The sequence below is a fragment of the Ixodes scapularis genome, unplaced genomic scaffold (genome assembly GCF_016920785.2).
Source record: "Ixodes scapularis isolate PalLabHiFi unplaced genomic scaffold, ASM1692078v2 PGA_scaffold13__105_contigs__length_92229423, whole genome shotgun sequence".
In the NCBI taxonomy this organism is placed as follows: domain Eukaryota; kingdom Metazoa; phylum Arthropoda; class Arachnida; order Ixodida; family Ixodidae; genus Ixodes; species Ixodes scapularis.
Genome location: NW_024609839.1, coordinates 60056102 through 60084041, shown reverse-complemented (window position 1 = coordinate 60084041; position 27940 = coordinate 60056102). Strand labels below are relative to the sequence as shown.

The 27940-nt window shown below is 43.3% G+C and overlaps 1 protein-coding gene across 1 annotated transcript; it reads left to right on the top strand.

Annotated features, from left to right (window-relative positions):
* LOC121835451 (glutamate receptor 1-like) lies at nt 1-26277 on the top strand. The gene is made up of 13 exons (XM_042289654.1): nt 1-121; nt 852-1007; nt 1924-2301; nt 4101-4339; nt 5977-6096; nt 7076-7273; nt 11501-11704; nt 13065-13426; nt 14789-14990; nt 16991-17235; nt 18867-18966; nt 25420-25548; nt 26212-26277. Exons 1-13 carry the CDS (start codon nt 1-3, stop codon nt 26275-26277), a joined length of 2520 nt encoding a protein of 839 aa, XP_042145588.1.
* Nucleotides 26278-27940: the final 1663 nt, after the last annotated feature.

The following is a 27940-nucleotide window of genomic DNA, read 5'->3' as shown; positions in this document are numbered from 1 at the left end:
ATGGGTGTTGAGATGAACGGGGGATCCTCCGGACTGATGGTGTCGTTCTCTGCTCGGATGATCGGTTTGGTCGTGTGCTTTGTTGCCTTATCGTGGCACGGATGTCAAGCCGTCAGAGTGGGTGAGTTCTTTCCTTTGCCTTTGAAGAATTTACGCTAGATCGCTCTTAATAAAAGTACACCATCTTTGATAACGAGTTGCTATAACGTCCGACCAATCGTTATAAAAAAAAAAAAGAAGAAAACTATGGTGCTCAAAATAAACTCACCTTTTGCTCTAGCGTTACTGACCGTAAAAACACGCTTTCTTGCTTATTTTGAGCAGTAATGTTTATGTCACGGAGTTCATAGCGCTTTTCTAAATTCGGCCGTGCCAGGTATCGATTTGTTGTGACCCACTGCGTTTATATGGCTTTGAACTGCGATTTCCGCGTTCTTTGTTTTAATACAGAGACTCAATTTAGATTGCGTTTTTTCATTTATTTAGGAGTGCTGGAATTCTTGTGCTGACACATAGCATCGGCTGACCACGTATCTTCACTTATTATGTCGTTTGTGACGCAGTTCGGGTCTGCGGATGAACTGCGCCTTTGGGACAGATGCTCAATACCAAATTAACTCTATTTTTTGCTCTTTGCTCATTAAAAATGTTTTTTTGTGTTAAAACTTTGACACACAATATGCACCAAGTTCGGCCGTCTCTGCACGACATCTTAGCTCGTTACGCGAAGAAACCAATTTATGCAGTCCTCTTGAATCACCCACGATTCATTTGAATCACGCGGAAGGTAGTGAATATTTGACATCACCAATGACGTCACTTGCGAGTTTTCTGTTTTTCTCCGATCACAGGAGTGCTTTTGAGGAGAGGCCACAATGACGTATGGCGTGAGTACGAGGATGCCATGACGAACTTCAACAACAGCGATGTGGCCAGTCGGCTCGGCATCGACATCAAAACTCACAGAGCCACGTTTGACGACAACCTGTTTATCACGGCCCAAGAATGTGAGTTTTTCTGCGGAGTCGGAGCTAGTCATTTGCAGCGAAAGAAAACATAATTGTAATATTATCGCAGTACAATAAATTGTCTCGAAGCGTGGCAAAGGTAAGAAAGGGAAATGAGGTTACGCTAACTAGAAAAGGAAACCTCTCAAGTACTTGTTAGGTTTATTTATTCCTAAAAATGGGCTCTCGTGGAAGCAATTTTTTCTTTTCAGCGATTTCTCATTTTTATGACACGGAAACTCTCGTTAAAATGTGACGCTCTTTTTATTAAACGGATTTTACAGTCGTGTTTGTTTGACAGGGAAGGACGATTCTACAATATTTTTGTTACTGTAAACTAGTTGTTTTTTTTTGTGCACACTGATCTTGATACTCTACTTGATGCAGTCTATAAAAAAAGAGAAAGGTTGAAATAAACTGAAAAAAAAATTAAGTTGTGAAAAAAATGGAATTCAATGTTTTTTGTTTTGATTGCTATACTAATATGTTTAAGTATAGTGTGTCAAATTTTTGGTCGATTTAAAGTATTCAACCGCATCCGTCCATTCATCGGTGTCTGCTGAGAGAGTCTGGCAGTTTCATGTTAACCTGACGAGAGTAGCAACATATTTGGAGTGAGTTTGCAAAACTACGCGAATAATATAAATATACGCCAACCAGGGGTTTACGAGCAAGCGCGTTTGCCCGCAAAATCTGTAGGTATACCGCGCATGCGCAATGTCTCGTCTTTCTAGCTCCTACGTATTGTACGTTACGCAGCCAGTGTCACCGACATTTTATGACGTCAGAAACATGGGTTGGTTTACTGTAAGTTGTTTTAGAAGCAAAAGAAAAGTGAACCCGGTTATAACGAATGAATGTTCGCTTATAACGAACAAGAGCCCAGTCGTAACATGTATCTGGTATTTCCACGCAGTGTGCAAGCAACTGAACGCCGGCGTCACGACGGTGCTTCTGCCAAGCAAGGGCTTCTCGGACGCGGCTCTGTACTCACTCTTTGGAAGCACCAACGTTCCGCGGATTACCACCACCGTTCAGCAGCGATGCGGATCCAAAGATCCGCCGGTGCTCCAAGAGGACGTCTGGAACGAGACCACCACCTGGGCTCCGTCGTCGACCTCGACTCTGCCGCCGTGGTTTTCCGACGGCACCACGACGGAAAGAACGCCCGACGACGAAGAGGACCCGACGACGCTCGGAGTCACCATGATGCCTGATCTTGCCCCCGCGGTGATAGAACTCGCGGACGTGTGGGGCTTCGAGTCCCTCGTCTTCGTGTACGATTCGGACCACGGTAGGTATGGTTCTACAGGGTGCTGGGTAGAAAACTAAACACCTCGGAAATGAGCTGCGCTATGCTGTTAGCTCACATGCACTTTGCAAAATGTAGCAGAAGCGGTTAGAATGTGATCGTAATGTAAAAAAAGAAAAATGGTGTTTACCTAATGAAAAAGACTAAAAATAATGATTTTTGCAAAAACGTGCAGTCAAAGCAGACGGTTCTGAAAAGTTCGCAAATACACAAAGTTGAATTTCATATGATATCAATCCCCGGGTCGCCTTTTTTCACAGAAAAAACGTTCTTCAACCATTTTATGGGCTTAACATTTGCTTTTTGATTGAATAAAGTTAGGTTCTGAAACTTCGCATACTCCTTATATTACGGATTTTTTATGCAGTGCAAAAATCTCGAACCTGCCTTCCCGCGCACGCCTCTAAGTTTAGGCTTTTCTGTCTTGATAAAGTAGAGGGGCAGTACCGAGAATACCTCTTAGAGACTAGAGGTGCTATCGAACAAAGAACAAATGCCATGCAGTAAGCGTCGTCGGTTCAGTTCCATACCTAACGTACGACTTCAGAAACGCGTTCAAGTTTGGCGCGCATTCAACGACTCCGCGTTAACATTGAGGCGCTCGATTCGACGTCCTCATTGGTTGTTCCGGATCTGGGATCAGCGAATTGCGATATTCGATTGAAAGCGGTCACCGGGCTGTCATGGCGATAATATGGCGGAAGATTTAAAAAGGGCACACTTTATTTGTTTTCGTTCTTTAATTAAGAAGGGAGATGTGATATCCTGTTAGAAAGACTTATTTTTTTTTTATTTATAATTTTTTTAGTAGGAACGCGTTAACATTTTTAAGTGAAAATAAAAAGCAAACAATAACAACATTTTGTTGGGTTATTAAAGTCCGTATCCTGCACGTTATCATTCCTGTCTGCCTTCAGACTATTAGAAACGCAGCAACAATATAAACGAATAAAATGCGGTACATACGACGTGGAACAAAACTAAAAAAATTCCAGGCATAGGGACCGTGGTCGCCTTATATTTGTTGGTAGCTTTTATATTATTCCTTGCAGCGCTCCGTAAATATTTAGAGGATCTCCAACTATGTATCATCAACGGTCAAGTGCAAAAAGACAAAATATTGGGAAAATATATTAAATAAACGAGTGAGGGCAAAAAGTTTCTTACTTAATTTGAGGCACAAGTATTTTTCTGGTGATGTCATGAAGTTTTGCCACACAGTATATGTTTTGTCTCCGTCGATGACAACGTTTATCTCCTTTCCTGACAGCTTCAAAAACCAATTCGTTCCAAAAACAATTATTTAATTCATTATCGATAGAATAAATACCAAGAAATGTAACCGATCAGTCAATTAATTGATTGATCGATAAAAACAAATCAACAGCTTTTTAGCGACGAAATGATTACTCAATAAATTAATCGTTCGGTCAATTTATAAAACGATAGACAAATTATTACATTAATTATAAACTTTCGTTCTTGCTGCGAAAATAACACCATGTTGTTTCAGTAAATCACGGTTAGGAAAATGCCGTTTTTTATTCCAAGTTCACTAACTTGCAACAAAAAAATAAAAATCGCTCTTCAAAAAAAGCAAGAAAACTCCCTGTTAGTTTTTCTTAGGATTTATCGAAAATCGAATGCGAGGGAGAGCCATTGCATGCTAATTAAATACTTAATTTATTAATTCATTCGTAAATGTTAACAACTGCCAGATCAAATATTGGATGAGTGACAATAGCGCATGGGCTAATCAGTCGTTCTGCACCGGTCTTCAGCGCTGGTCACGCTTCAGCAGTTCATGGACTCGGGCAGGGTCCGCGTTCAGCAGGCGAGGCGCGTCAGCCGGAGTGCCGAGGCGCATTCCATGCTCAGCAGCCTGGAGAAAGGCGACCAGCACGGCCGGAAGCTGGTGGTGCTGGACTGCGCCTACGACCTCGCCAAGGACATCGTCATCCGCCACGTCCGTGACGTGTACATGGGGCGGAGGAACTACCACTACGTGCTTGTGAAACCTGTGAGATCCATCTACCCACCGAGCTAATTTAAGCGCCGTTCACACTCTTGCGACCGAGTAAGACCGAGAGAAACCAGACCGGTTTTTAAGCCTTTTGCGACTTCTTGGGATTGGATGCCCGGAAGCGGAGCTGGTCCTAAGAGATCGCTAGAGACTTAAAAACCGGTCTGGTCTCTCTCGGTCGTACTTGGTTGCAAGAGTATGAACAAGCCTTTATTCTTCGAAGGAACTGTGAAAATTTAAGACATAAAATAAATATTTGCAGCGACCTTTCCCTCCACAATAAGACATGAAATGCATTCTTTAAGGAGCGATCGTTTAAACTTCTTTAGAAGACATGAAACAGTCGTTTCGAGAACTGGAAAGAGAACATATATTTTCATAAATATTCCCACTGAATTGAGAGGGAAGAAGAAGTGGTGGGTATAGATCACGTGACGTTACGTCAATATCATTTGTTTTCCGCTAAATTTATCGGGGAAACTAAATTTAGCTAGAAAATTCTCCCATGCACCAATTCAGCGCTTTACTGCTAGCGAGGAAACTGAACGACTCGTGGCATACATTGTTTTCTGCGGGGAAACCGAATTGGTGAATAGGTCACGTGGTGTGAATTTTATCGCTAAATTTAGCAAGGAAACTGAAATGGTGCTTGGGTCATGTGACGTAAATGTCCACGCTCGCTAAATTTAGCGGGAAATGCACGAACAACGGACATATAAAATTTTAGGATTGAGAGGGTTTCATTAAAGAGTGTGTTATGCTTAAAAAAAAAGAGGAAAACCTTGTTTTGCGTTTTGGTTATTTCCGACAATATTAGGATACGTAGAAGGCGTTAAAGACGTCCAGTATTAACCAGGTGCGACACCACTCCTTGCATGACACCGTCACAGTTTCGCCACGGTTTCGTACTCTTGGGATAGTTGCTTTCCGCATACCTGATTCTTTCCGCATACCCACCGCCTTACGGCGGTTCCAGTATGCGGAAATCATCAGGATCGTACCGTTGATCTTTGCACGCTTATTAAGGTCGTCTCTCGACATTTGTCATCCTATTGGGGCAGTTGCTAAATTGACGCGATGCGGCGCGGCTAGTGCCGGGAAACTTTAGTGTTGGAGGTCCATAGGGTTGCTAACTGACACTGACACTTGTAGGCCCAGGCTGTATCACGCCACGTGGTCACGTGATTTGTGACGGGATGCCATGAACCACGCGACACACTCCCCGCCATGGGACGTACAGTGTACCGCTTCACTGAGATAAATGAATACCAAAAATCCTAGAAGTGCATTTCCATTCATTTTTTTAACACATCTTAAAGTTACGTTGCAAGTTTCAGCTTGGTCTAGGATGAAGCATATTAAAAAATATTATACTGGACGGAGACACATAACAACAAAGTCCATAGTACAAGAAAAAAAAACACTAAATCTTTAGTTTTTTTTTTAAAGTATTTGTCTGTTTTATTCTCGAGTATTATTTATTGCAATAAGCCACCTGATCATTCTATCCTCACTATCAGTGTAACAGTGCTCATCCTCAAGTCTTCTCTTCTCGACTCTTTTCTGGTATCTGCCGATTGGGTGCCTTTGACGTAGTGAATCTAGTCCTGGTGTTTCGTTGCTTTTCTGCGCAGATCGTGAGCGAGCGGTACTTGGAAGGTGTGTCGGAGTTCGCCGCCCTCAACATCACGGCGTTTAGGTTTCAAAACACTGAGGGAATAACGCAAGCGTACAACTACAACTACAGGACGACGGTACGAAACTTTTGAATTATTCGTTATTTCTTCGAATGGTTGTCTGGGAGATTCCTCCGATGGTGTGTTACAAAAAAAAAAAAAAAAAACTTCATTTCCGAAAGTTTTTTATTTTTGATATTGAAGTTAAAAAAGGAAGCCTTATATTTTGAATTTTTTTTTTCTGAGGTTCCCGTCAGTTCTTTTTTCTTTTCATGTTACAATCGCTGATGGTGTTCAGCGCTTCCAACGTGCAAAATCGATGTTTTTTTTTTTTTAATTTAAATCGAAATTTTGTGATTCGCTACACATCTCTATATAATATCGGTAATTGGTCACTAGCCTTGTTCTCCTAAAAACACAAATACCTTGTTGGATTTTTTAACCATCAAGAAATTTGGTGCTTCTACTTTCCCACAATGCACTTGAAGAGCCAATCAGTGCAATCTACAACGAAGGCGCGGTGAATGAACAGGCCGTACACTTGTGACGGCTTAAATATGATACAGTCTACCCTGTCGCACTAGGCATGACGCTTCCCCATGCCCCCAGACACAGCGCAGAGTGTTTTTAATGGCTAATCACACCTTCAGCCTCGTCATTCGAAAAGGTTTTTCCTTAAATTACAGCAACTGGCTCTACCAATTGCTTTGCGGGTTGTTTTAGAGTAAGTGGCTAAATGTGTATGGCAGTATTGACCGTATTAATTCCCGGCTGCAAGATTTTTTCAGCCGAAGTTGTTAAACGTTCGCACGTTCGAAATATGGCTAAAAATGCTCATCGTTGTATGCAATGATCCAGGAGCGGGCTTTTGGCCGCTGCCATTTTCAGCGTTCGTGCGTTTCGCGTATGACTTGTTCGCTTTGCCAAAGCCTCGAACACGCGCCTGCAGGTTGAAATCGCACGCTGGGCTATGGATCGGTTAAACATTTGAGAGGTGTATGAACAAGGTCCTGACTTGATCGTTTGCCCCCTTCTTTGTTTCTTTTGTCTTGGGCAGGCAGAAGAGGCGGCGTTGGTGGACGCGGCGCAGCTGATCATCAACGCTTACCGAACCCTCAAGGAAGATCCTCCGCCCAAGAACGCGGACCTGTTCGAAGATCGCGTCAGCTCCGGGTACTCCGGGGGCACGTCTTGCGGTCGAGTGGCCTACCTCACCAAGGACCAGGGCCAAGTGGTCGACGCGTACCTCAAAAACGTGAGTCGAAAAGAACGGTGAATGACAATGTAATCCCGTGGAAGCCTCGCATGGCAGTAATCCACTTTTTATTCCGCAGAACATGTAGGGCGGTTTCACGTGACGCACTTCCGGCTCGAAATCTTGTCGGACGCCATGTTGGTGAACTTGTGCGCCCAGTTTTCCTGCGTGCGGAGACAGTACTTTCGAACTTACTAAATCTCTTTCGTGTTGCGATCGACTGTGTCAGTCAAAGTAGTCGCGCGAATATTAAGAAGCCTCGACCGGTTCTCAAAGTTTACGTATCAAGTCTTCGTAAAGACTTGAGACGAGCCGGCAATCGAGAAGCTCGCCTGTCGGAAGAAGGCATGGGTTATGCGACCCAAATACGCCCCCGGTCGTAGCTGCTGAGTTCTGTCGTCGACGGAGCCACACGTCAAGCTCGTGCGTCTCGCCAACACCAAGAACGTCGCCGAAGCGCAATCGTTTGCCAGCTAATTAGTGCAGAAATTGGGGGACGCTGTTCATCAACATTGTGGAACGCGGCTGCCCGTAAGCGAAAAGGCGTTTCGTGAAACCGCCCTATGCGCTGAGATGCTGAGGAAAAGGAGGAGACCAGAGCGCGCGGAGGACGTCAGAACGCGGAGCTCTGATTCTCGATTGATTAGAGGGTAGACCTAAAGCTAGATACATTTGTCTCCCCTGCACTAGTCGAACGCGTTCGGATGCGAACGCCAAACGCCCGGGGCTTGCGTTCCGCGTTCTAATGCATTCGACCAGTGCAGCGGAGACAATGGCCAGCATGTTTTACGTCCATACCGCTAATCATTGTAACCGCAGCTCTAGTTCCGACGTCCCCGCGGCGTTCGATTCTCCTCCTGTCCTTCCCCTTCTCGGGCGCATGGCTTCCTGACAGACGAGAAGTCGGCTACCGGTGTGTGGCTTCCAGGGGGTTTCTCTTCCGCGTTTTTTTCCTACCTGATCCGACCTCTCGCGTGTTTTATTTATGCATCTACATTTTCGTTTGTAGATCTAAAACAAAATGTCTTGGCAGCTATTCACTGTGGGCCGCATTCTTGCTAAGAGGCTTAGCAAAATCCTTTAGACAAACTTTAATGGTCACTTTCTGGGTTCCCAGGAGACTGTTTTTTTTAAACTCTTCTTACATGCATCTATCATCTTCATGCCCCACTAATAGCTGAATTTTTTTTTAATTATATTTCATTTTACCATACGTGTGCCCAGCAATCAGTGCCAAAAGCGCAGTGTTTCTGCGTTTGTCGTCTTTTTTTTTTTTTGGTGCGTATATCATCAGCAACTAAACCAACTACGTAAGCGTAAACAATGTTGTAAGTGTGGCAAATCATTACCATTGGTTACGCTCACATTTCTTTTACAAAACATTCAGAAAGCCCAAGAGTCGATGACGTTTGGTCGTAACCGCGTGAACCGTTATTCTGGTCGCTTTGGTTGCGGACAACGCGAGCTGCACTTGTTTAAACAATTTGCACAAATTTTTCGGGATCACTGCTCCCAACATTCCCAGGGATCTAAGAGCGAAGCAGTAGAAACGCGTTGTTAAGACACTGCGGTGGAATCGCCATCGTTTCACCGAAATTACTGCGTTGTCCCACAAGGTGGTCTTCGACGGCAAGACGGGGAGGGTGGCGTTCGACTCCGAGGGTTGCCGGGTCAATTTCACCGTCGACGTCATCCAGGTCAACGGAAAGAACCAGTGGATTCAGGTACACGGCGCCACTTGCACGAAGCCCCTTGAATCGTACGCGCTACGTTATGTTTATAATCCTTGACTGGCTTACTGGATGATGGCTACGAGAGAAACGCTCTCTCTCTCTCTCTCTCTCTCTCTCAGATAGATTTAACTACAGAGAAGAAATTTGGGTTGTGATATTTTTTCTAGTAGTGTGATAAGAAAGGAGTGTTTATATTTAAGTGGACACGAGAAGTTTAAAGGGAAAGAAATCGTCGCCCCTTTGCCGTACAAGCGTGGCGATAGCAGTGATAACAGAGTACCCGATCCTCCAGTGTGGAGGGACTATGTTCGCATGTGGAGACTGGATGGCGCGAAGGGTAGCTGGGTGCCATCATCTAGCAGACAGACCGCGTGGAGAGCAGAACAAACACGGCAGCGCCAACCAGGGCTCTGGTGCCAGCTCGCGGCAAAAGAGCGTATACCTTGAAACTGTTGCTACCGTCGCGGCAAAGTGAGCGCATCTAATGGAGAATCCGCTTTTTCTTTACCGCTTTTCTGTCGCTATTTTTCACGTTCTTTTCTCGTAGAAGCCAGGAGCGCGCTCGTTTCACTGACCAGAACGTCACTGTGTGGCTGAACACGTGGTGTCTTCCACCTGCCCGGGGAGGGAGGGGGGGGGGGGGGTAGGGGGGGGGGGGGGCACACGTATGCATTCGAGGAAAATGCTCGGCCAACACTGGTGCCTAGTCGGTAAGGAGACGATCGCTGCGTCACGGTTCGGCTTGCATTCGGCTTATTGACTTACGTCCCTGGCTGGAAACCGGAAATGATTACGTGCCAGCTGTATAACAAATTATATGCGTTAAAATAATATATGAACATTCGTAATATACGGGCTGCAGTGTCTGTATTTCGATGCTTACCAATCAGTATGTCTCTAATGTTTGTTGACAGTCACGGAAATGGGTTATTAATTTCTGTTATTAGAGTGAAGAAGAGGAGAAATGTTTAATGGGCGAGTACAAAAGAAAAGGTAAGAAACAGGAAGGAGTGGGAAAACGCAGGGATAAAAATATTAAATGAAAATTAGGGAAGTAATAAGAAAAAGCAAAAATAGTCGTATAGTTTTTAGGGGGATTTAGTAAATGGTGTTCATGGGAGGACATTAATATCGAGGCATCTCAAAATAATCAAAGGCTGAAAGAGGAAGAGGAAGAAATTTCACGAAAAGGAGATTAAAATGGGAAAGGTAAGAAGTGTGACAGAGAAAGAGGCGCAGCGGAGAACACGGAACACAGAGAAAAAAGCGTCACCTTTCGTGAGGAAAACAAAAGTATAACGATGGGGGAAAAGAAGACGAAAAACAAAACGAACGTGAAACTGTAAAAGAAGATTATATGAGTATCGTTTTTACACGCGTGTATTTCTACTTTTAGTCATGACTGAGGTGATGAGGGGACAGGAACACAAGGTAAATAGAAACACCCCCCCCCCCCCCCAAAAAAAAAAAAAAAAAAAAAAAAAAAAAATTGGTACTTCATATAGGTTTCAGCGAAGCCCAACTCATGCAATACGTTTCCCAAAACATAAGGCTAGACATTCTTATTCAACATTCGCAATCACGTTAAAAATGTAACTCCTGTGTATTTTGAACATGCCATAGTTTCGCGAAACTATCGCTTCGCAATATTTTCACGTATTTTCGAGCCGACATGTGCTATGCTTTGGCGTGCGTGTTCCACCGACCAACGCTAGGTCGTTTGTAAGAGTGCGGGCCTTTTTCGGAACTCGTTAGATGGAAAAGCCGGAAGCGTCGGTCGTCCCGCTCTTCAACGCGTGTGAATCTTTCAGCGTGCAAGGTCAGCACCGTGTTTGCATTAGGCTCGTCGCAGGAAAGCTGTCCGTTAGCGACAAAAAGGTCAAACCGCTCGTCCTTTTTGCCTAATGAAACTAAACCTCGGCTTTCTTTTTTTTTTTTTTTACTTTTTTTTTTTTTCTTTTTTCTGTAGACTGGAACGTGGTCGAAAAGTTCCGGCTTCGTGCGTTCGGGAGAAAGAAATGATTCTGTTCCTCCGGGTCATAAAGATTACGTCTACAGGGTGACTACGATCCTGGTAAGTGGGACGTTAATTTACTGCGTTGTCAACAGTATTAGCATCTGGCAGTAGCGAAACGAAAGCACAATTATTGGAATTACTCTCAATTCGACGCTTATTTGGTTAAATTACAAGCAAATTGAGTTCACTTAGTGATGGTAATATTATTATAACTAATATCTGTTTTGGCTACAGCAACTGACAGTTTAAAAAAACACGAGGCGCGGCTTGGTATGTTCACACTTCTTACCTCGAGATTGGTCCTCCGGCGTTCATATTGTCTAACGCTTCAATCTCATTGGTTGCGGGGTGATCATAAGATATGCGGAATACGTTCTCTCGTTCTTCAGTTTTTATGGGACCATAGTCAGCTTGTGAAGCCTTAATATCTAAATAATTCTAATTAAGCGATTTGTGTGTTACTCTTCATTTTTGCAGGAAGATCCCTACCTCATGGTGAAGAACAAAAAATACGAGACCGACGGCACTAACCAGACCTACGAAGGGTTTTGCAAGGATCTGATTGATGCCATCAGCCGCTTGACAGGCATCAAGTACCAGCTTCATCTGGTCAAAGATGATCACTACGGCAGCGTTTCTATCGACGGCTGGAACGGAATGATTGGCGAAATTGTCAGCAATGTAAGTTGGTATTTATGTTGAATTTGTATTCTGGTGGCCATTTTTAAAAACTGGGGATTTGTAGCTAAAGTCCCTTGGTACTTCTTTTACAAGTGACGACAACCAATACAAATGACGAAGTGCATTCCGCTAGAACATAATGCCGTCATTCAGTTCAGACCTCTGCTGTGTGCCGCCATTCGCTTCCAAAAACCTGCACCGTCACGCAGTCGGTGCTTCAAAGAATGTTGCTCCTTGTAGGAAGCTTTTATCCAGGTACTTTATTTGTAGCTGGTGATGTATGTGCAGTTAGGTTTGAGTGTGAACGAGTGGTGAGCACTCGATTTATGTTCAAACTCAGAAGGAACATGGTCGTTGGAGTCAATTGTTAAAATGATAAGCTGAGACTAAAGATAATTGTGTATTTCCATACACACGATTATTGTAACTCTAACGATGCAGGCGGTTTTTTGAGCTGTCACTACGCGAGCGAAACCCGAGGAATGGGAAATACAAGCGACGCATACAGCACAGAAAGGTGTGGGTGTACCGTTTCTCAGGTGTCGGGTTTTGAGGCACGATGAATTGAATTCTCTAAAATGAAAGGCGGTTGCGCACATAGGGCAGTTTCAGCATTGTGTCACCAGATCTAAATATATAAATTAGTTATATTCAGATGATCACACCACTAAATGGTCACGCTCTAATTTGGTAACCTAAAAATAAAAATAAAAAATTAACACTTTTTAATATATAATTTGGTTAGGAAGCTCATTATACAAAGCGAAAAAAATAGGCTTAATTTTGTGTCTAAAAATTAATATAAATCTTTTAAAAAATCGGAGGAATAATAAAAAACATGACCACCTCAACTGAAAAACAAACAAAAAACACGCTAAGTTTAGTTTTATGAAGGTTCAAAAAAAGATCTTTTGGTGAACCTAAGCGCCGCATGCCCATGTGTGGGCCCTGGCAGTGCCATTAGCAGTCTCACAGTGTGGGCATTTGTTTATTACTATTACAGAAGCTGTCATCTTCAATTCGCAACCCTTAGATTGTCTCCTAGTGAGATACAATCTTACCATTTGCTTGCCCAACTAGACTATTTGTTAAGGAACACAGCTGAAGGGCAGACTAAGTATGTCTTGATAGCAAGCTTGCTTACGTTGGACAGTGTTCAGGCTCCGAGATAGCGTAGTGTTAGAGGAAAGGTGTATAATTCTGAAGACGAGTCTGGTCGCTGAAACGCCTCTCACGCAATACCAAGAAGCACGTTCGATGATTTGTTTCCCAAGCGAAGCGTAGCCATCAGCGATGAAAGACCGCTTTGCAACGAAGAATGGATATTTGCTAGTCATAAGGTCGGCTCATAAACACGCAGGATGCAGACATTGCCCTGGCTGGCCTGACCATCACCAGTGCCCGAAAGAACGTCGTGGACTTCACTCACCCCTTCCTGACGTCCGGAATCGCTGCCCTGATCAAGAAGCCGTCCAAACTCCAGAAAGGAGTTGGCGTCAACACCTTCCTAGCTCCGTTCGAGTTGCATCTCTGGATTGGCTTGGGCGCCTCGTTGGGGGCAGTGCTCCTCTTCTTGTTCATCTTCGGAGCTGCAGTGATGAAGAACGACCACTGCTGTTACCAGGCCGGCGACGAAGACGTGTCCAAGGACGCAGTGCTCAAAACTGTCTGCGAGTCCTTGGAGATGGTAGCTCCGCTGCCCACAGGCAGCTTCATGGCCAGGTAGGAAGAAATGGTCCCCAAACGCTATATCAGCTTATGTATCCTGAATGACCATTGTGCTACGTAACGCCGCGAGTTTCGAAAAAGAAATTTATTTTGTGCAACCTAACCTAACCTGCCCGAATCAAATCTAATTTAATCTATCACAACCTAACCTAACGTAACATATCCTAATCTAACGCCAGGATTATTTCTAGACGGCATGATTATAAAGCTACCTACCCTAACCAAGCCAAGCCTAATATAACCTAATTTAACGCCGTGATTATTTTCAGAGCGCATGATCTTTTTGCTACCTATCTTAACCAAACTTGACCTAAAGTAACCTAACCTATAACCTTGCCTAATCTAATCAAGCCTAAATTAAAGCCGTGCTTCTTTTTAGAATGGCCACTGTGGTACATAACTTAGCAAAACCTAGCATAACCTAGTCTAATAATTTAACCTAACCTAACGCCACGATTATTTTTTGAAGACATGCAGATTACACTGACTTGAGGAAACTCACAAATCGGCCGTAGTCTTTTCTAATTTATTCTCCAGATTACATAAATATTAGTTGATAACGAGTTTTCTCGGCCTATTCTCAAACTGGAGGATTTTTGAATACCTTGGGAGCTGGAAAAATAAGGCTTCACTACATTTTAAACTGGTTTGATTTGCCATTATTGTAATAAAATGGGTCCGACATGTATTTTAAGGGCCCCTAAAAAGAAACAAAAAATGATTTCTTCTTTTTTTTGTTTGGTAGGGACACGCGTGTCGAGAAATAAATTTTACGCGAACAAAAATATTTTAGAGCAATATTGACGGCGATAGATTTATTTGAACTTCTGCACACAAAGTCCATAACGTCACGGAATGGTCATTCGCTCAACGAGATGGTCATTCGCTCTTTCCACCTCAGCGTGAAGGCGAAGCCGATCCGCCTTTCCTACACACGCCCGAAATGCCGAAAGAGAAAACAATTGGAAAGGAGGTGACCACAGACTCAATCCCGTCTTGCGTCCTCAATATTGCCCTAATTGTTTTTCGCGTAATTTTTTTATTTTTTTGACACAAATGTCTTAATTAGGTTGTTTAAAAAACATTTTCAAGGAAAGCCTTTTTTTTAAATGCAATTAGCGGTGGGTGCCTAACATTAAAAATGAAGGTTCTTCATATGTTGGGTTTCACTCATTTGTCGTTTGGTGCAAATGTTCCGCAGACAACTGGCAGTCGTGACGAGAACCATGAGGCAACTAAACACAAAGCGCGCATATTGTAGTTACAAATAATCGCCACGGAACCTCCGCAAATTTTACCATAAATAAGTACGGGGAAAATCTTTAGCCTGCTGCCACAACTTTCGTATTGTTGCAGGTCCATCTCGGGTCGCATCGTGAGCAGTTTCTGGTGGATGTTTGTCGTGCTCGTGTTTTCGACGTACACGACCACGCTGACGCCTCTGCTGACGCTGAGAGACGCCGAATACAGCAGCATCAGCACTTTGGAGGAGTTGTCCATGCAGAACAAAGTCAAGTTTGGAACGCTGAGGACGGGGGGCGTTCAGGAGTACTTTGAGGTACGTGCTGTGTCTGCGGGATACTTTTGCGAAACGGATTGCGCAGAGGGGATAGGAAAGGCGTTGCTTTAGCCAGTAGTAGCCAATACCACCTACTTTAGCCAATACTAGCCAATACCACCTGGAAGACAAAGCCTGCGTATGACGTCATCCTTAGCAGGCCCTCGACGCGCCCCTAGCGGCACGCTATAGCTGGACGAGGGTACACCGAAAAGCAGGAGTCACGTGCGTCTGCCGTCGACGTTTCGACAGCGGAAATTTGCGTGGCTTGGGTGCTTATTTTATGTTTTAATGCCGATAGCAAAATTAAGCTACTCATCGCAGATTTCTATCTGTCCTTTAATGTAGTTGGAAGGGGTGGGGTTCCTGGCCTTCTTCTAACCTCCTTCAATTCGTGTTCCCCGCTAAATTTAGCGGAAAAATGAACGTCACGTGACCTCTGAACCAATTCAGTTTCCCTGCTAAATTTAGCCAAAAAATTATGTTGCGTGACGCATGCACCAATTCAGCTTCCTTGAGGTCGTCCTAGAGGTTGTTCTCAACGTCGTCTAGGACACCGTCCTCGACGTCGTCCATGGCGTCGTAACAAAGGAAGGAGGTAAACATGACAAATGCTATCGCCATTTATAGACAACCAGCAATACCGGTTTCTCCGTAATTTTTTTATTTTTTTTTAACCCTCAAACTTATTAGGGATGTTTAGGCGGTTGGGCCTCCCCAATAGATCGTGAGGCTTGAGTCCAGAAGGTTTGAAGAGGAGAGAGACGAGAATAAGGGCGTTCATACTCAATGTGTGTTGTATGCACACGTGGAGGGCACCTTGAAAAAAAAAGAAGAAAAAAAGACTAGTTACAGAGCGAAACATTGCGATTTCAGCATCGACAACGTCATATGTTGCAGCCCTACTCAACTCGTAAAATCGATTTTTTTCGGAACTAAACCTCACCCCGCCACTCTTATGTCCTTAAAACGGTGTTTCACGTCTTGGAGTACTTCTACACCTGAAACGCTGCGCAGCCAATTAGATTCTGGCATCGCGAGACGAGGACGCCAAAGAACAAATCAGGAGGCTAAATGCCTGAACGCAATAAGCCCCGCCCTGCGTTTCTAAAGCTGTCTGTCGACATAGATGCAGTTAAAGCAAACATAATATCCCGGCTTTGAAAAAGAAGAAATTATTAAGACAGGTCATTGATGACCCGGTGTGTTGGTCACCTAAGTTAGTTTCCAGGGCTCGCGCATTCCACCTCATCAGTAATTGTCATAACAGTACGTGAGTTGTAACTAAAAAAGGAGAAAACGGCGATCACCTCTTGCTATAGAAACCGACAGCTTAAGAGGCGTACGTCGAGGTTTATTAAGTTTACGTTGATTTCTTTGTAATTGGTTCATCGTCGTTTCTTCTTATCAATGCCGAAATTTTAATGGCTGCGGTGCGGTAATGTGAGGCTCGCGATTCCCCACGCCCTGCAGTTATTTAAAGTTTCCAGTGGCTATTACACTCTAAAAAAAGTTTGTGCGTCTACTTTCACGCACAAAACTCGGAGAGCCAATCACCGCAGCTTACGGAGGCAGCTCAGCGAATGACGATGCCGAAACATATGTTTAGACCAAAAAACGCAGTCTGAGTTGTGACATTAAGCAATGCAAAACGTCACGCTTGCATTGCTTAATGTCACAACTCAGACTGCGTTTTTTGTTCTAAACATATGTTTCGGCATCATCATTCGCTGAGCTGCCTCCGTAAGTAGCGGTGATTGGCTCTCCGAGTGTTGTGCGGGAAAGCAGACGTATGGGCTTTTTGTAGAGTGTATACTGTGACGAGCTCTGTACGCCTTCTGCTAAAAGTTTAACGAACCTTTTTCCACAGATGCATAGCTTTTGCATCCAAACTACTGCGAAAGCTACACAAAAATTATTCCGTGAGGATCTCCCGTCAGCTGTCTCAAAAAAACTTCGGCCTTTTTTTTTTTTTTTTCTTTTGTCTTGTCACCCACCAGGAGTCCCAGTACCGGACTAACAAGCTGATATGGGAGGCGATGAAGACGGAGAGACACGTCTTGGTTGGTACGCGCCAGGAGGGCGTCGGGCGAGTGCGATCGTCGGACGGCAAATACGTGTTCTTCACCGAATCCTTGTTTGCGGACTATGTCAACGGACGTCGGCCCTGCGACACCAAGGTGATCGGAGAGGTCTTCGCCACGCAGTACTTCGGCCTTGCCGTGACGCCGGGCTCGCCCCTGAGGTAAGCTGTTGTTGTTGTTGTTTTCTAGTAGATAAAGCATAGAACGGGCAGATAAACTCTCAAGACGACCGCCTTCCAGTTCTGAAACTTCTCTGAGTGAGAAGGAACCATGAAGACCTTCTCGTGATTCTACGATCATAGCGGACAATTAGAAGGGTAGTTAAATAAGACCGACCTTCTAATTTTCCGCCGTGTTTGCTTAGCGACGGGAAGTTCCTGACTATTGCTTCCTGTCATGAAGGTTCAATTAGGGTGGGAAGGAACTTTCAGGACTGGTGTCTTTTAGTCTTAACGGCCCCCTCGGGACGGGACAGAGCCCTTCTGAACCTTCGCGTCATTCCGCAAACATTCTAGCCAGTCAGAAGGGCAGCTAAGCATGACATACTTTCTGATTGGCCACCATGTTTGTGGAGCGACTGGAATGCCCTGAAGGTTCCTTACTCTTTCGAAGGTTCAAGCAAGGAAAAAATTAGCCTTCAGTACAGGCATCTTCCGGTTCCAAATGTTCCTTCTGGAAGCAAAGAAACCTTTCTGGACCTTCTGGTTAGTCGACAAGCATGGCGGCCAATCAGAAGGGCAGTTAGATAGAACGGACCTTCTCATTTGCCGCCATGTTTGTCAAGCGACGGGAAGTTCCTGAAGCTTCCTTTCTGTCATGAAGGTTTTATTCGTGTGGGAAGGAACCTTCCGGACGAATGTTGTTAAGTCCTACAGCTTTCCGCGGGACGCAAAAGAACCTTCAAAACCTTCACGTCATTCCACAGAAATGTCAGTCATTCAAAAAGACAGCTGAACATAACGAAATATCTGATTGGCAGTCATGTTTGGGAGCGAAAAAATTGTCCTGAAGGTTCCTTTTCGTCTGAAGGTTCAATCACGGAATGACATAATGTTCGGGACGGCGCCTTCCAGTTCTAAATGTTTTCTCGGGGCACGAAGAAACCTTCAGAATCCTCACGTCACCCCAGAAATATGGCGGCCAATTAGAAGGGAAGCTGAATATGACGAACCTTTTAATTTGCTACCATGTTTGTGAAGGGACGGGAAATTTCTGAAGGTTCCTTCTTGTAATTAAGGTTCAATCAAAGAGGAAACCACCCTTCAGTACGGATGTATTTTAGTCTTGAAGGTTCCCGCTCGAAGGAAAAGAGGATTCAGAACCTTCACGTTATTCCAGAAACTTGGCCGTCAATCAGATAGGCAGCTAAACATGAAGTGCTTTCTGAATGGACCTCATGTTTGGAAAGCGACGAAGAGGTGCTGAATGCTCCTTCCCGCCGTGAATGTTCAATCAGGGCGAGACAAAATCTTCCGGACGGCGCCTTCCAGTTCTAAATGTTTCTTCTGAACACGAAGGAACCTTGACGGTCCTCCCGTAATTTCACAAACATGACGGTTTTTCCAGTTTTGAACGTTCCTTAAGAAGGAAAGGAGCCTTCAGAGTTTCCAGAACTTTCCTGTCACTCCCCAAACTTGGCGACAGATCAGTAGGCCTGCCAAACATGGCGGACCTCCTTGTTGATTTGGCAATCATTTTTGTTAAAAATAGCTATGTAATTAAGTGACTCCCAGATAGTTTTACAATAAAGTGGAATGTGGAGAAACATTACATGTTACTTTTCTTGGTGCAGGGAGAAACTGAATGAGGCCATCGTCAACATGACGGAGTCCGGGGAGATCGACGAGATGAAGGCGAAGTGGTGGGCATCGGAGTGCGACGCCCCACCTCCGGTAAACTTATCGAGCTGTGATATCTGCCGCCGCTTTGCTCTAAGCCGAACATGGCGGAAGGTAGCATCGGTTACTTGTCTGCTCAGTAAAACTACACCTCGACTTTCGTTAAAAAAATAATATCAAAGACGGCCTTTTTGGACAATGTGCCGTTCAGTCAGCATAGCGGACACTGACTTTTTTTTTTACGTGGAACAAAGCAAACGCGAACGCATGCAGAGGGCAGAGCTATTGAGAGGAGTTAAGAGTACGGTCAACTGGCGTGTTCTGTGAAACCGCCCCATTTATGATGTCACTTCCCCGGCTTATTGGACACCTTTTGAGCGAAGCGAAGGAGTGAAAGAGCATACATGCGGCAGAACCAGTTCCTCCCTCCCTCCCCACCCCGTCTTTTTGGTTCATTACTACACTAAAGGCAGCGCGTCAGTCGAGGTAATAAATTCGGTAAGCGAAATTTTAAAATCAATTCGAGGGAAGGGAGAGACAGAAATAGGTAAACTAAAAGTTATTAAAGTGAGTATCTCACGGTCGGACAGCTGAGGCATCGCATATTTGACAGCGCAATGCCCGTCTTAGCTCCGTGTTCAGTCCGTGTAATTCGTCTCGGTACTAAGCAAGCCCCAAGATCAGTTGCTATTTGTACGTTCTGCTTTACCATTATCCTCCTCGCACATCCGGAACATCGCTTAGCCATTTTTATTTGAGATACATTACAGATACAAACTGCGTATCAATGCATCACTAGAACATTTTGATTTTTTTTTTGTTTTATTTATAAAAACCTGTTTAATCATCTCCGAAATTGCTTTACCAAACAGTGCCTATTTTGCTCTTTTCAAGACGACCATAATTTCTTTCAGCGCATTTCTTCTTGTTCGTGAAGTGGTAAGTCTAGAAACTAGGTGTGTCTGTTTCTAGCTACACCGTGCAAAAAAAGAAACCAATAGCAATAGCAAATATTATGAGATGTTCGAATGTTGAAACACAATGTAGTGCACTTTTGTTTCTTTTTAACGAGTTTTGACATGACACATTGACCACGGAACGTTTTGACTGCTTGACAGACATAGATGATTCTGCAGTTACATCTACGGTTAGCATGTATTCGTACCGAAGGTCCGCTCCGACCAGGCATTTGGAATTCCGCCGATCCTCTGTGTGCACAACATACGTAGTAAGTCACGTCCCGCGCATGTTAAGTAAGCAATACGTGATGAACCTGTGTCCTCGAGGCTGCTGCGCGCGTGACCATCTCGGGCACAAACTAAGTCTGAAAAATAAGCTGTTTTTTACACATGCCAGATAGTTTAATAAAAAAAAAAACAACCCCGCAAAGAACGGTTTTTGTAGGCGGTGTTTCGATAACATGTTAATAATTACAAAAAAAAAAAGTCCGATTAGCGTTTGCACCGCCTCGTTAGTTTGTCAACATACAAAGGTTAAAAGGGCAAGTGAATATCTTTTTCTTTTCTCGAGTAATCGAAGTCGTACCACTATATATTACGACGTGACAAACAATTATCATTTTAGTAATTTACCGGTGTAATCCGCGAGTCAAGATAATTTTCTAAACGTGGAAATTAGGGATGCCGCGAACCACCCTAGGTTCGAGTTCGAATGATGTCGATATTTTCGAACCGAACTGATGTTCGAGCTCGAAAGGTTTCGATATTTTCGACCGTACGGAGATTCGAATTCGAAAAATTCGCAACTTTCAAAAATCGTGGAGTTTCGAATTCGAAAAGTTCGAAACTTTCAGGGTGTCTAAAAGTTCGGGTTCGATTATTTCGAATATTTTTTACTTGAGGTTCGTGAAATTCGAAGATTTCGAGCTTTTCTAACTTGAAATTCGAGAGATTCGAATGTTTAGAATTTCTTTGGATCTGAAATTCGAAAATTCGAACGTTTCGATTTCTTATCGACATGAAGGTCGATAAAATTCAAAGATTTCGAATGTATTTCTACATAAAGTTTGAAGGTGATTCTCTTTTAGCGCTAAATTCGAAAAAGAAACTTAGGTTTCGAACTTCTTTAAAGTCCAAGTGCGCAAAGTTCGAAGTCCGGTTTTCATGCTCTGCCACAGTTTCAATCTCAAGTAACGTTTTCACGCCTCACTGGTTTTCACGAAATAAGGTTTAGAAATGTTCGGGTGTGATATTCAGATTGCGCGAAGTTGGTCAAGCAATTAATTGAGACGACGAGTGTCCCGGATGTGCTGGATTATTTGCCAGTGCAGAGTGACGTGTGCAGATCAGTAATTGTGGCCGCCAGCCCGGGGGGGGGGGGGGGGGGGGGTGTCTGTAACGTGCATCACGCAGTAGTGATCACACGAACGCACTGTTTAACGATACTCATCCAGTTCGAAACGGCCAGGGGCAGGCAGGTGGTTGACTCGAGGGTCACTTGAGGCTCAGAAAAACCTTGAAGCGAACTGGCAAACTGTTTCCCCACCCCCTTGCACACTGGTAGTAATCCGCTCGAACGCCGCCCGGGTGACGCTGGCATATAGTAAGTTTAGTTTGTACATGATGCAAAATCCTGAGACTGGGAATGAAATATGAAAGAAAAAGTGTAAGAAGTCAGAAAAAAGGGGACAGGACAACGTCTCAAACTCAGCTCAGGGCAACGTCTCAAATTCAACTCAGCTGAAAACTCAGCTCAGGAATAACGTCTCAAACTCAACTCAACTGAGTTTGAGACTTTCTCCTGACCCCTTTTTTCTTTCTTCTTACACTATTTCTTTCGAATTTCATTCCCAGTCTCGGGATTTTGCATCATGATCAACATACACCAGCTCGCCTGCACCTTGACAATTTTTTTAGTTTGTAACTGTTTTGGAGGTTTATTTTCGGAGACGGAGAAACGCCGAGCAAAAAGCACAGAAGCCGACACAACTTGAGGTTGTGTCTGCCATACCAGCAGCGTCGGAAGAGGATAAACGGGAAGGAAGGGGGGGGGGGGGGGGGGGCTCCAGTCTCCCCCCCCCCCCCCCCCAGATATTTCGGGCTGTTAAAGAAAACAATACGGCGAAAGAGGGCATGGTCGAGCTTATTTTAATGTGAAATTATTTATGCATATGTATAGCTACTGTCTCTCTTCACTGCATAAAAGATCGCTTGATGGTCATTGTTAGAAACTCGTTGTCAGAAGGCACTACTCGTCACATGCTTAGTGGTCCGGAAGTTCAAAGCTATGTCCTTTTGACCTAAATAACTGTGCCATTGGTAAAAAAATAAAAAACAAATAAACATAACAATAAATGCAAAAAATAAAAAGCTGGAGAAAAAAAAAAACTATCAGGAATCCGCCGGAAGTGTGGTATTCTTGCATATTCAGAGACCCAGAACTATGAAACAAATTTCTCCTACCAACATGTGTGCAGGCTGAAAGAAACGCGTCCCAAAATGTGAAATGAAAAAATAAAAAAATAATAATAAATGTTTTCTTTTTTTACGACGTGCCGAATTTGAGCAATATTATAAATCTTTTTCGCTGAGTTACTTTATTCCTCAACGTGAAAAGAACAATATATACATTAATTTGTACTCTCCAGATAGTAATGATATGTACTGTCTGTGGTGTTAATTTAAATGCGATACCTCAAACTATTTCGACGAAAAAAATTACCAAGTTTAGGGCATCATTGCCCGTAGATACATATTTGGATATTTCTTCGAAACTCGCCTTGAACAACAATAATCATATCTTAAGACGACACTTACCTAGGTTATACATTGATCATTCTTAAAAAAATTAACATCTCTACCATAAATATCTTCGGCTATAGCGCGCTTCAAATATGGCACAAACGACAACTGTCAAAAACCCGTCGTCCTTCCTTGCTCCTTCGGGAATCTATTTCTTTAAAACCAAGCATGCCAGATGAATGAAATAAACGGCATTGTCTTTCGCAAAGATTGCGGCACCACATGTAAAAATGCGAGAAAAAAAATTACGAATGTACCTCACTGCTTAAATCCAAATGAAACCGCCCGCCCATCTTTCGAAGTTCGACGAACTTCGACCTTTTACCCAAAAAATCGAAGTTTGTCGAACTTTTGACTTTTCAGGAATCGAAATTTCGACAATTTTCGAATTCTTTAGATTAATAAGTTTGAAAGTTTGAAAGTTATCTAATTTCTTAGCGTAGGAAGGTCGAAAGTTCGAAAAGCTTCGAACTTTTTTGTGCAAGAAAATCGAAAATTCGAAAATCATCGATTTTTTAGTCTATCAAGTTCGAAAGTTCGACAAGTATCAAATTTTGCAGCGTAATAAGTTCGAAATTTCGAAAAGCGTCGAACTTCTTAGTTTAACAAGTTCAAAAATTCGACTTCCGTCGTATTTCTCGATATGGAAAGTTCGAAGATTCGAAATCTTTCGAACGTTTCGAACCGCTTGATTCGATCATCGAAACTTCGATTCGAAAAAAGTTTGCGGCATCCCTAGTAGAAATTTAGGAGAAAAAAAAAAGGTTTTTCTGCACCACACCGTAAACTTTGCGTCAAAAGAATAAAGCAAGAATGTCACGTCACAAAAAGACGACCTTGCACTTTGACTTAAATATAGCCAGACAACTCACCAACACTCGCAATACTTTCAGTTGGCTTTTATATATTTTTTTATCTTAAACAGTTTTGTCACTTTATCCTGTTTGTTTTTTCACGACATGAAAACGTGCGGCTGTGCACTTTTCCAGTTCATCTACGATGCAAGAAGACAAATGCCTGTTCGGAGCGAGCCTTTAAAAAAAAGCGGAACCAACATCGTTGCACCTTGTTGTCACGGGTAGTCGCACACGCAGATGCACACATCTATGCTTGTGGTAGGTGACCTCACGCGACACACTCTCTAGGAATTGTGTTTTGTGAACCCCTGCATCACGGTCAAGTGTCGAGCTAAGGAGTTTGCTGCCATTGCGGGTTCCCAGTGAACACACCTTAACCCTCACGCCACTATACGGTGACGACATGAATGAGATAGGCTCTCGATACTCCGTTTCACATTAAGTGCGATTTCAGTCGACGCCACGATTTTACCCGGCCAATCGAGCATTTCCAAAAGTGCAACGTCACGGCGCTCGTCGGCTTTATGCGTTAGCAATTCCTGGGTAAACAAAGTCACACACGGTGAATGCGGCATGATTGTGCGATTTTTCTGCATAAAATGCGCATAGTCACGCATAATCACGCATAATCACACCGGCTAAATCGACCACGCACGTGTGCCTGGTTGGTTCAGCAGTTGATAGAAAACGCCTAAATGACGACGAGCGCCTTCACGATCACTCTTGGCGTTGCTGGGTTGTATCCGTCGAATCGGTGCGTCGGCTGTGGTAGGATTTATTGTATCCTGCATTCGATCTCCGCTCCTCACTGACGAGCGGCGATCGTCAGTGAAGAGCAGCTGAGCCGTTGGCAGACGATGTCGAGTTTGGGGAAGGCATTAGGAAGGAACTCGTTCTCAACACGCGCTGGGAACATTGCGCTCAAATATGACGTCCAGTGAATAGCACCTACCATTCCGAAGAGTCTCAGAGACAAAATCAGAAGAAAAGAAATCCCTGCGACAACTTAAAAAAAAATATGCCATTTTTTTTATTTCTTTTTATTGAGCGTTTGCATTGTTTGATGTAACGAAGAAAACTCCATGTTGACTTAACCTGAGACTGGGGTAGAGAAGAAACATCAAAACGTAGACGGGAGAGAAAATAGACAGGACGACGTCTCAAAACTCATTCGGTTCAGCTGTACACCGGTCTCCAACAGGGCTGCAACGCCTTATGCGGTGTAGGTCTCGCGTTCTTTCTAAGACAGCCTGCACGCTGATCTGTTAGGTTGGGATCTCGTATTTTGAGCGTAGACTGGCGAACTCTAGCAGAAGGTGCGTGTAAATGCATCTTGTTCTAGTGTCAAAAGAGTGCGAATGAATTAGGGCTGGCTTTTCAATTCTATGCCACAAGCTTGTTGTCTTCGTCTTAGTACGATTTATTATCCAGATATGCATCTCTATAAACCGCACCAAAAAGCTATATGAAAACTGCCCAAAAGCACTCCATAAAGGTTGGGGATTGAAACAACTCCTCACGGGAAACCAGAATACATATTCTGTTTAAGAAATTTTTTTTTTAATTTCTTTTCATCGATTTGTGATTACTTCATTTGCATATCTGAATTCTGTTTCATAGATAAAAATTGCTTTCTTATTTATAATATACTTCCACCATTTTATTCAAACACCTTTTTTAAATAGTAAAGCCGCAGTGCTGAATTTTCGCTGCCACCTAAAGAAGGTCGAGGCGGGGCGTGGTTTGACCACGACTGCTGCGCTAGTCATCGTTCGGCCGTGTCTCATGTTTTAACTGATCGAACTCGAGCCCCTGCACTACGACTTTGTTCCTTAGGAGATGGTAGTTATTCACACCTGATTCTTTCTTTCTTTCTTTATTGTGACCAGGACGAACCGATGCGTCTGGAGCTGTTCCTCCACATCATCTTCTACTTGGCTTGCCTGCTGATCGTCGGCATCGCCGTGGCCCTCCTCGAGCTTCTAGTGAGAGGCTGCAACAAGTGGAGGTTTTCCAGGGTAGGTTCTACAGATACTATAGGTCCCGCAGTGTGTCCTCACACCTATGGGCTTCGTCCAATAAGAACGAAAAAAAAAAAAAAGTCTTCTTTATCCTCCGATGAAAACAAATTTATCTTCACGTGCTTGCCGCTAGAGGGCGTCGTGCCAGCTGAGACAGTCAGCTATTATAAATCCAAAAATACAGCTAGCTCAATTTTGTTTGCTGTTCTTGATTAATTGCACTGCTAAGTTAGACATAAAACATATGCACACCAAGACGATGAAAAAGCTGCACATACAAGTGCAAGCTTACATGTTCGTGTATGCCCTACTTTCTCTTAGCGAGTGTTCCACGGTTCTCAATTCACGCTGCCGTGGTGGCGCGGCTGTCGGCACAACGCATGTGCGGACGCTTCACTCTACGCCAGTCTGCTTCCTGCCCAATCGCGGTGCCCATATTTGTAGTGGGCCAATGAGAATTTGTGTATAAACAACGTGTAACTTAACAGTGAAGTTTAATCGACCAGTTTAACCCCTATCGTGTAATACATTCCTCGAAATCGTTTGAGATTCAACTTCATCATGAAATAACACGGCGAAACTACTTATCCCAATCTGAAGCACTATTTCTTACGTTTGTTTCAAGTGTAAGGATCCTCATGGGCTGTGTATATCTTTCAGGTTAAGAGGAGCGCCTCGTCGAGAATGATGCAAGAGCCGGACGCGCCCCTGAAGACCATCACCTGATCGGGAAATCCAGTGCGTTCTGTATGAAAGTGCATATCCGTTACGCAGGTTGCTGGTGTAGAAGGTGCATTCAAAATCATGATTCAGTTTATATTTTTTTTTCGTAGCAAGTCCATACATATGTTTGTTTACAAATACCGGGGATAATAGCAAATAGGTTGGAACCTATTTGTTTGGTGCTGGTACTGCGTCATGCTGGTAATTACTCATTTTAAAGGCAAGAAAAAAAAAACACTTGGTTGAGCAAGTACTGACAAAATGTTTAGTGTCCCCATTTTTCTTGATTTTGTTATTTTAAAGTGCGGCGTAATTCCTTGTCGTAAATTGGTTAAATTGAAAAGTTAACAAAAATTCACTCTTTGCTAGTGGATCAGAGCGGAGCAATAATCCAGTAGAAGTCAGGACCCTGAATGACCTGAATGTTTAGTAGCATTCCACGTAAATATATCAAAGTGAACGAAGAAGAAACAAATTTCAATGTAACTTATATCACAGACAAAGTATTCAAGTTGATTTTTGTATTAAATCACCTTATTTACGAGGGTTGATTGATGCTACAGATATGTTCACCTTCAAGACAAGATGGCTTCACTATAAAGTGTATTAACCAACTTACTGCAAATGCATCTTTTTATCTCAAACTGAATAAGCGGCATGAAAAAAATGCATTATTTATCTTTATTTTTTATATGAGAAACTAATTTTTGGAAAAATCAATCATTATTGTGCTTGCGTGTGTGTTTACTTCAGCTTTAAAATCTACCAGCAACGTATTATTTGTTTCGACATTGTGTTCAAACATCTATTGAAAGTCACTGTAACGCTTCGGAAACTCTATCTCTCTTTGGTGTAACACCAGGAGATAATGTATATGACAGTTAAGGAGCAAGTATACTCGAGTAATTTGACATTCGAGTTACAATAGATAAAGTACTATATATATATATTTACCTCGCTCGAATGGCTCTTGATGGGTCACTCAGATTGAAAAAAGCTCTCACTGCCTGGACCGTTGGCCAATTCTATGGTGTGACACAAGAATCATATATACACCTACAGCTCACTATGTACATAGCAGTGCCGCTTTGTGTCAACCTTTCGTCCTGTATAGACAACTAAGTGTTATGATTGTATGAACTGTTACTGAATTGAGGCAGAACCATGTAGATAGAAACAAGGCAAGGCGATGCTATTTGCTATTCGTCACATGGTATACGTGATTCCTCTCGTTGCGATGCGTAAGTTTTAAGGTGTCGCTAGTGGGCTATCTACATTTTTGTTTCATAGGGCAACTCAGCATAGTTATTTAATGGATCGACTTCCTTTACAAACGTCTAAAACTAGCGAGTTTGAGTTTAAACAAATCCGATTGGCGGTGTCTGTTACAGTAGACAGACGACGTGTGAAGTAGTGATTTATTTCTAAAGTTTCTTAGGCACTGAAGTGCTTTATGACGTATCCAAAGCTATTCTTCACGATCTAAAAAATGCATATCTTGTTATAAGTAACGGATGTTTGAGGCATGCAAACAAAAAAAGAAAAGATAAAAGGTTTTCTGTTTGCTGAATAACAGGTGTGATAGCTGTATTCGGGGACATTTAACAGATATTAGCACTTGTGTTTGCCTTTGAGTCAAAATTCGGATGTTAAAAATCCTTTACTA